Source organism: Penaeus chinensis, chromosome 33 (assembly GCF_019202785.1).
Source record: "Penaeus chinensis breed Huanghai No. 1 chromosome 33, ASM1920278v2, whole genome shotgun sequence".
Taxonomy (NCBI): domain Eukaryota; kingdom Metazoa; phylum Arthropoda; class Malacostraca; order Decapoda; family Penaeidae; genus Penaeus; species Penaeus chinensis.
Genome location: NC_061851.1, coordinates 29906295 through 29916294, shown reverse-complemented (window position 1 = coordinate 29916294; position 10000 = coordinate 29906295). Strand labels below are relative to the sequence as shown.

General features: G+C 42.5%; 1 protein-coding gene across 2 annotated transcripts in view; it reads right to left on the bottom strand.

Moving 5' to 3' along the window:
* Positions 1-10000, bottom strand: part of LOC125043189 (sarcoplasmic calcium-binding protein, beta chain-like) — a 53281-nt gene that overhangs the window by 8706 nt on the left and 34575 nt on the right. For both annotated transcript variants that reach the window (XM_047639189.1, XM_047639188.1), the window contains exon 2: positions 7975-8030. In XM_047639189.1, the coding sequence (XP_047495145.1) occupies positions 7975-8026 (52 nt within the window). In that variant the 5' untranslated portion in view covers positions 8027-8030. The remainder of the gene's footprint in view (positions 1-7974; positions 8031-10000) is intronic.

Genomic DNA, 10000 nt, shown 5'->3' with positions numbered 1-10000 from the left:
GTGTGTGTGTGTGTGTGTGTGTATGTATATGTGTATATATCTAAATATATATATATATATATATATATATATATATATATATATATATGTGGGGGGGTATGTGTTTGTGTATGTATATATATACATATATATACATATATATATATATGTTTATGCATGTGCATGTATAAATAGATAGACAGATAGACACTTGCAGAGGTAGCGTGCATCCCCCAAGGAGCCTCTTACCCCCCCTTACTCCTCACCCCCCCTTACTCTTCCTACTGCCCCCCCCCCCCCTAAAACACACCTTGTGTCTCAGGTCTAAAATAGGATGGAGCGAACTTCCTTTACGCCTTGGAAGGGGGGGGGGGGGTAGGAATGCGGTCAGAGAGGAGAGGGAAAGAAAGGAAGAGTGAGAGAGAAGAAAAGAGAGAAAGAGAGAGAGAGAGGGGGGGGAGAGAGAGAAAGAGAGAGAGAGAGAGAGAGAGAGAGAGAGAGAGAGAGAGAGAGGAGAGAGAGGGAGAGAGAGAGAGAGAGAGAGAGAGAGAGAGAGAGAGAGAGAGAGAGAGAGAGAGAGAGAGAGAGAGAGAGAGAGGGAGAGAAGAGAGAGAGAGAGAGAGAGAAGAGAGAGAGAAAGAGAGAGAGAGAGAGAGAGAGAGAGAGAGAGAGAGAGAGAGAGAGAGGTGGTGAAGAGAAAATAGTTAGACAGAGAGAGAGAAGAATAAGAAGAAAAGAGAGTTATGAAAGGATTAAAGAATATGGAAATTAAGAACGGGGGAATGGAGGTAGGAGAAAGAGAGGGACAAGTATGTAGGAAGGACAAGAGGAAATGGAAAAGAGGGAAGGGGAGAGAGAGAGGTAGAAAGAAAAGAGTGAGGGAGATATATATAAATATAAATATATATATATATATATATATATATATATATATATAGACACATATATATAGACACACATATATATATTTACATATATCATATATATATATATATATATATATATATATATATATATATATATATACATATACACACATATATATACATATATATATATATATATATGTATAAATATATTCATACACACACAAATATATGTGCATATGTGTGTGTGTGTGTATATACATATATATATATATATATATATATATATATATATATATATATATACATATATATACATATATATATATACAGAGAGAGAGAGAGAGAGAGAGAGAGAGAGAGCGAAAGAGAGAGAGAGAGAGGGAGAGAGAGAAAGAGAGAAAGAGAAAGAGAGAGAGAGAGAGAAGGAGAGGGAAAAGAAAAGCTCTTGGCAACCGCATAGCATGCAAGAGCCTCCTTCACCCCTTCCCCCTCTCTCTCTACCTTACCCTTCCCTCTTCCCCCTTCCCCTTCCCTTCCCTTCCCTTCCCTTCCCCCTCCTAACCCACACCTAACCATCCTACCCCTTCCTTCCCCCACCATCCCCCCCCCACCCCCCACCACGCACACGCACACACGATTCTCTCTCGCGGGGAATTCTATACCGAAGACGCTCACCAAAATAAACCCCCCCATCTCTTGCGCGGATTCGTTGTCTGCGTTGCTCGGCTGGGGGGCGAGTGGGGGGGGAGTGAGGATGAGTGGATAGAGGGGGGATGGGGGGAAGCGGTGGAGGGGGGGTATGGGGGGAGGGGGATATAGGGGGAGGGGGTATGGGGGAGGGGGATGAGGCGGAGGGAGGGCATAAGAGTGGAAGTGGAGGGAGGGACCAATGGAGGGGGTGGGGGAGGGAGGGAGCAGTAGAGGGGGAGGGGAGGGAGTAGGGAAGGGAGGGACCAGTGGAAGGGGATGGGGAGAGGGAAGGAGCAGGGAGAGGGGGAGGGGGATGGGCAGTGGAGGGAGAAAGGTAGAGAGGGTGGAGGGCATGGGCAGGGGAGGGGGGAGCCAGGTGGAGGGAGGGAACAGGCTAGAGGGGGCAAGACGGAAGAGGGGCATGGGGAGTGGGGGGAGGGGAGAGGAGAAGGGGGAGGGGTAGAAGGGGTGAGAGAAATATAGGAGAAAAGGGAGATGAAGAGATGCTACGAAGTAAGCAGGAACAGAGGAGAAGGAGAGAGAAAGGGAAGGAGAGGAGTGGAGAGAGAACCCAAATGGGGGGGAGGGGGGTAAGAGAAAAGTAGGAGAGAAAAGGAGGTAACGGGGTGTGGGCAGAGGACTGAGGGGGTCGAGGGGGTAGGCAGGGGAGGAGAGCGGGGGGTAAGGGGAGGGGTACAAGTGGAGAGTCGAGGGGAGGGGCATTATAGACGGGGGGGGAAAGGGGGGTAGTGAAGTGGAGGGGAGGGTATTATCGGAGGCAGGGTGTGTGTGAGGGGACAGTGAGGGGAGAGGGGAGAGGGGAGAGTAGGGAGAGGGGGATGAGAGGGGAGGGAGGGGTGAGAGGGGAGAGGGGAGAGTAGGATGAGAACGCATGGTATGTATGTCAACTGTTTTGTTTTTGTTACCGAGTTTTGTTCTTCCCCTTCGTTAGTAAAAAGGGCATGGGGGGGGGGTGGGTGGGGGATCGACCACCATAAAACAAATAAATCTTATCAAAAAGGTGAATACATAATAATAAGAACAACAACAACAACAATAACGTTAATGATAATGATAATAGCCATGAATATAGTAATAATACTGATAGTAATGATAATAACATTGATAATTATGATATAATTGATAACAATATATATCAGCATCATAATTTTATTCATTATCATACATAAAGAAAAATTCTGAGAAAAGAAATAAAAAATATTCAGAATAGAAAAAAAGGACATTAAAACACCAAAAGCTAATAAAAAAAATCAATTAAAAAAAAAAAAAATTTACTACGAATCCTAACAAACAAAAACAACTGCAGCTGAAGAGGGGAACAAAAAATCCCTGAATCAAGACGCTAAGAATACAAGATTAAAGAGCAAAGTCACTCTCTTATTTTCCTCAACATCAAGAAACTCTCAAAGCACAGGACGCGAAGGGGATATTTCACACGATTAAAGCGATTATTTTTTTTCTTTCTCTCTCTCTCTCTCTCTCTCTCTGTCTCTCTCTCTCTCTCTCTCTCTCTCTCTCTCTCTCTCTCTTCTCTCTTCTCTCTCTCTCTCTGTCTCACTCTCTCTCTCGCTATCGCTCTCTCTCTCTCTCTCTCTCTCTCTCTCTCTCTCTCTCTCTCTCTCTCTCTCTCTCTCTCTCTCTCTCTCTCTCTCGTCTCTCTCTCTCTCTCTCTTCTCTCTCTCTCTCTCTCTCTCTCTCTCTCTCTCTCTCTCTCTCTCTCTCTCTCTCTCTCTCTCTCTCTCTCTCTCTCTCCCTCTCTCTCTCTCTCTCTCTCTCTCTCTCTCTCTCTCTCTCTCTCCTCTCTCTCTCTCTCTCTCTCTCTCTCTCTCTCTCTCTCTCTCTCTCTCTCTCTCTCTCTCTCTCTCTCTCTCTCTCTCTCTCTCTCTCTCTCTCTCTCTCTCTCTCTCTCTCTCTCTCTCTCTCTCTCTCTCTCTCTCTCTCTCTCTCTCTCTCTCTCTCTCTCTCTCTCTCTCTCTCTCTCTCTCTCTCTCTCTCTCTCTCTCTCTCTCTCTCTCTCTCTCTCTCTCTCTCTCTCTCTCTCTTCTCTCTCTCTGTCCTCACTCCTCTCTCTCTCTATCGCTCTCTCTCTCTCTCCTCTCTCTCTCTCTCTCTCTCTGTCTCTCTCTCTCTCTCTCTCACTCTCTCTCGCTCTCCTCATCGTATCTCTCTTCTCTCTCTCTCTCTCTCTCTCTCCTCTCTCTTCGCTCTCTCTCTCTCTCTCTCTTCTCTCTCTCTCTCTCTCTCTCTCCTCTCTCTCTCTCCTCTCCCCCTCTCTCTCTCTCTCTTTTTCTCTCTCTCTCTCCTCTCTTTTCTTTTTCTCTATTTCACTTTTACTTTCTGTGGTTCTTCCTTTGGGTTTTTGTTCCCTTCTTTTATCCTTTGTCCTGTTCACTTCTATTTCCGCCTGTATCTGTCCATTTGCTTTGTCTCTCTCTGTCTATTTTTTTTATCCCCTCTTTCTGTCTCTGTCTCTGTCCTGTCTTTTGCCTTTTCTTTTTTCTGTCTTCCCCCCCCTCCCTCTCTCCCCCCTCTCTCTCTCTCCCCCCCCTCCCCTTCCTCTCTTCTCCTTTTCTCTCCCCTCCTCTCTTTTTCTCTCTCTCTCTCTCCCCTTTTCTCTCCCCTTCTCTCTCTCTCTCTCTTTCTCTCTCCTCTTCTTTCTCTCTTCTCCTCCTTTCTCTCTCTCTCTCTCTCCTCTCTCTCTCTCTCTCTCTTTTTTCTCTCTTCTCTTTTCTTTCTCTATTTCCTTTTTACTTTCTGTGGTCTTCCTTTGTTTGTGTTCCCTTTTTAAAAATCCTGTGTCGGTTTTCTACTTCTATATCCGCCCGGTATCGTTCCATTTTCTTTGTCTCTCTCTTTTAAAATTTATTTATCACTCTTTCTGTTCGTCTCGTTCTCCCTTTTTCTTCTTCTGTCTCTCCCTCCCCCCCTTTTCCCCTCCCCCTCTCTCTCTCCCCCCTTCTCTCTCTCTCTTCCCCTCTCTCTCCCCTCCCTCTCTCTCTCCTACTCTCCCTCTCCTCTCTCTTTCTCTTCTCTCCTCTCTTTCTCCTTTCTCTCTCTTTCTCTCTCTCTCTCTCCTCTCCTCTCTTTCTCTCTCTCTCTCTTTTCTTTTCCTTTTCATTTTTACTTTCTGTGGTTCTCCTTGTTTGTGTTCCTTCTTTTAACCCTTTTGTGTCCGTGTTTCTACTTCTATACCGCCCGGTATCTGTTCCCTTGTTTGGGCTCTCTCTGTCTTTTTATTTATCCCCTTTTTCTGCTCTGTCTCTGTCCCCTGTCTTTTGCCCTTTCCCCCTCTTTTTCCCCGTCTCTCCCCCCCCCTTCCCTCTCTCCCCCTCTCTCTCTTCTCCCTCTCTCTCTCAGTCTCTCTCTCTCTCATCTCTCTCTTCTCTCTTCTCTCTCTCTCCCCTCTTCTTCTCTCTCTCTCTTCTCCTCTTCTCTCTCTCTTTCTCTCTCTCTCTCTCTTTCCTCTCTTTTCTCTCTCTTTCTCTCCTCTCTCGTCCTCTCTCTTTCTCTCTCTCTCTCTTTTCTTTTCTCTATTTCACTTTTACTTTCTGTGGTTCTTCCTTTGTTTGTGTTCCCTTCTTTTATCCTTGTGTCCGTGTTTCTACTTCTATACCCGCCCTGGTATCTGTTCCACTTGCTTTGTCTCTCTCTGTCTATTTATTTATCACTCTTTCTGTCTCTGTCTCTGTCTCTGCCTTTCTCTCTTTCTGTCTCTCCCTCCCTCCCTCCCTCCCCCTCTCTCTCTCTCCCCTCTCTCTCTCTCTCTCTCTCTCTCTCTCTCTCTCTCTCTCTCTCTCTCTCTCTCTCTCTCTCTCTCTCTCTCTCTTCTCTCTCTTTGTGCTGACCTTGACTTCGGAAACAAAAATGTGTGCAGGATTTAGAACAAAAGCATTTTCTAAAATAGATTGAGATGTTTCTTTGTTTTCAAATAGCTTCCGGCGTCATTTCTTTATATAGATTGCGTCTGAAATGTTTTTTAGCGTAGGAATTTTCCCTCTTTCTCTCTGTCTCGCTGTCTCTATCCATCTGCCTTAGTCTCTCTCTTTCTCCATCTCTCTGTCTGTCTCTCTCTCTCTCTTTGTGTCTCTCTACATATATATACTCTTTGTCTCTTTCTCTGTCACTCTCTCTGTTTCTGTCTCTCTCTCTCTCTCTCTCTCTCTCTATATATATATATATATATATATATATATATATATATTTATATAAATGTGTGTGTGTGTGTGTGTGTGTGTGTGTGTGTGTTTGTGTATGCACACATACACATACATACATACATACATATATATATACATATGTGTGTGTGTGTGTGTATGTATATATCCGCCGCCTCTATCTCATTAAATTTCACCAGTATTCGCATATGAAGTGACACGTAGACGGTAGCAATGGCCCTCCCTTCATTCATAACATGTTGTGTAATGCTACTCCGTGACTAATGAATGACAGATGAGAGTAATATTTAAGGAATCTTCACTTACGTTTATCTGGCTGTGTTTTTGTTATTATTTTTGTTACTATTTTCTTTCACTTTCAGTTGTGTATCATTGTATGTTTGTTTGTTTTTCTCTTTCTCTTTCTCTTGCTATATTTTGGATGATACTGAGAATTAGGTGATATGCAAATATATATTCGACAGAGGAAATAAACATATATTTATACTTGATGAAAATGCGTGTGTGTGTGTGTGTGTGTGTGTGTGTGTGTGTGTGTGTGTGTGTGTGTGTGTGTGTGTGTGTGTGTGTGTGTGTGTATATATGCGCGCGCGCGCGTGTGTGTGTGTGTGTGTGTGTGTGTGTGTGTGTGTGTGTGTGTGTGTGTGTGTGTGTATGTGTGTGTGTGTGTGTGTGTATGTGAGTGAGTATGTGTGTGTGTTTTATATATATATATATATATATATATATATATATATATATACATATATATACATATTGTGTGTACACACACACACGCACGCACACACACACACACACACACACACACACACACACACACATATGTGTATATATATACATATATATATATATATATATATATATATATATATATATATATATATATGTATATATATATATATATATATATATATATATATATAAAATGTGTGTGTATAAATATACATAAGTATAAGTGTACGTTTTTCAGTCTCACAGACGACATGCATGTCGGTGTAATCGGATATTGCTTGAACAATATAGACAAAAAGGGAGAGAGAAAATGCGATTCAAACCGCTGCTAGCAGTTTAGTCACCCCTTCGTTTTCGTTGCTGCCCCGTTTTCTATCTCTTGTTTTCAGCCGGCACTGTGTCTCTCCCTCGAGTTATTTCCACCGTTGGGTTCATTTTAAAAAGAAATGGAATTTATTGCAAAAGTTGAAAATGGGATCAAGCTGAGATATGCAAGCGAAAAACAGGCTGATACAACAAAATACAGGGTAATCTATTTTCGCTTATCTGCTGTGTTGGGTCTTGATATTCGTAAAGAAAGATCTGTTTTTAAAGCTTTTGATAAGATGAATGTCACCATTTTTTTTTTTTTTTTCCCCTGAACAGATGTTATAACGTGCTATGTTTAGAAATATTTAGAAAGATAATTTCATTGTTGTTGTTAATGGCATTATCAAACAACAAACTTCAGTAATTCTGCCCTCAATATAATGAATATTCTCGACCGGTAATTAACAATTTGCGTAAACTTCGTAACTCGCAATGAAAAGAAATAATTAGAAGATAAATAAATATTAAATCAATCAGAAAATGCAGCCTAAAAAACACGGTTACCGATGGATTTATTGACATTATTGTAATAACTGTTATATTAACCGCATATTCTATAATTTACCCAAGAGTGATTACTTTAAATACAACAGTTACTTTTGATTCTGTTACTATGGTTACTGTTACCATTCTTTATGTATCTGCTATAATTGATACTGTTATTAATTATCATTACCGTTATTATCAGCATCACCTTTGTTTATCTGTAATGAAATTTGATATGCTATTGTAGTACTATTTTTACTAAGTTATGCGCGATATATTTTGAAAACAGACGATTTCATTTCAAATACAAAAGAACAAGAGAAAAAGAAGAAATAGAAGAAGAAATAAAGAAAAAGAAAAGAAGAAGAAATAAAGAAAAAGAAAAGAAGAAGAAAAAAGAAGAAAAAAATAGAAAGAAAGAGCAGTAGACGAAGAAAGAAGAGGGAGAAGAAGAACAAGAAAGAAGAAGAAAAACAATTAAAAAACGAAATGAAGAAGAAGACAAAACAAAAGAACAACAACAACAGTATGAAAAGAAAGAAAGGAAAAAAATACACCAAATTTACCGACTGTTAACTTCACCAACGAAACTCTTATTTTTTTTTTTTCTTTTGTGCAAGAGAAAAGACGAAGAAAACGACTGCCTTACTCACCGTACATGTACCTGACGAGGTACTTGACGCGGTTATCCCAGGAGTAAGCCATTTTGCTGCAAGGGAAAGAGAAAAAGGTTTGAGAATAACAGTTAGGATGGTAATGATAATGATAGGCATATGATAATGATTATAGTAATGATAATCATACTAATGGTATGATGATAATTATAGTAATAATATTGTAATAATTATTATATTGATCATAATGATTATTATTAGAATGATAGTAGTAGTAATAATAATAGGATAATGGTAATAGTAACAGTGATAATGATAATTATCACAATAACAATAACAGTAATAGTAATAATGATGATGAAAATAACTATAATAACAAGTGATAATAATGATGATAATAATAATAATTATAGGAAGAAGAAGAAAAAAGAAAAATATTAATGATAATGATAATAATAATAATTATTATAACTGAGACAATAATGTTGACAATGATAATGATTATTACATTTATAATGATACCGTTCACCAAACTGATAATACTGTCATATCTCCTTGTGCATGATTTAAAAACCATGGCATTTTCTCCTCTCCTATTCTCTCCCTCCCTACCCCCTCCTACCCCCTTACCTCTCCCTCCCTACCCTCTTCTCTCCCTCCCTACCCTTATCTCTCCCTCCCTACCCTCTTCTCTCCCTCCCTACCCTTATCTCTCCCTCCCTACCCTCTTCTCTCCCTCCCTACCCCCTTCTCTCCCTCCCTACCCTCTCCTACCCCCTTCACCCTTACCTCTCCCACCCTACCCCTTTACCTCTCCCTCCCTACCCTCTTCTCTCCCTCCCTACCCCCTTCTCTCCCTCCCTACCCCCTTCTCTCCCTCCCTACCCCCTTCTCTCCCTCCCTACCCTCTCCTACCCCCTTCACCCTTACCTCTCCCTCCCTACCCCCTTACCTCTCCCTCCCTACCCTCTTCTCTCCCTCCCTACCCCCTTCTCTCCCTCCCTACCCTCTCCTACCCCCTTCACCCTTACCTCTCCCACCCTACCCCCTTACCTCTCCCTCCCTACCTCCTCCTCCTCCCTTCACCCTGATCTCCTGTGCCTGGATCACGAGCCGCTTCATCATACGAAGGTTACTCAGGCTGCAAGATCGGCGTCTTAAGAAAGCTATTATCTTCGGACACAAATGGCCCGCGACTGACAACTAAATGAGCTTGACTTGTTGCCAGTTTGTGATACATGTTTGTGCGTTTGGGGGGGGGGGTGTGGGTGGGGGAGGGGGGCAGGACGGAGAGAAGGAGAAAGGGAGGGAGATGGGGGTGATGGTCGGTGAAGAGGATGGAGGGTGTGGGAGTGGGTGGAGGGGGGGAGGGGGTTAGAGTAAGGATCGGGGGTTGGTGAATAGGATGGAGGGGGGGGGGGAGAGTGTGTGGATGTATGTAGATATACATGTATACACATTTACCTTCAATCCTAACCCCACACCCCTTTCTACTCTCTCTCTCCTATCCCTTACCACGTCCCTTATCCCTCTCCATCCATCCCCCTATCCTCTCCACCCTATCTCCAACCCTCTCCACTCTATCTCCAACACTCTCCCACTCTCCTTTTTATACAATGCATAACATACAACACAGATGTATATATCAACGAACAATTTTAAATGGACCTGTCTCCTGTTCTTGCGTGTCTCTAATCTCGACCCTCATTTAAAACTAACTTTTTTTTTTTTTCTCAGCACGTAAATCTGAAAAGAAAATGTCTTGCTCACGGCGAACAAGCACGCATGCGCACACACAGGAGCGCAAATGTGCTTCGAAATGACCCATAAAACAGAACTCCTGACACGTCGTGAGTGCTGTGACTCTGCTTGACACTTTCCTTAAGGTCAAAGGAACAGAGAGGGAGAGAGCGGAAGGCAGGCGGGAAAGTCAGTTAGACAGAGAGAGAGAGAGAGAGAGAGAGAGGGAGAGAGAGAGAGAGAGAGAGAGACAGACAGACAGACAAAGAGACAGACGACGACAGACAGACAGATTGAGAGAAAAAAGGGAGAGAGATGCAAGGGG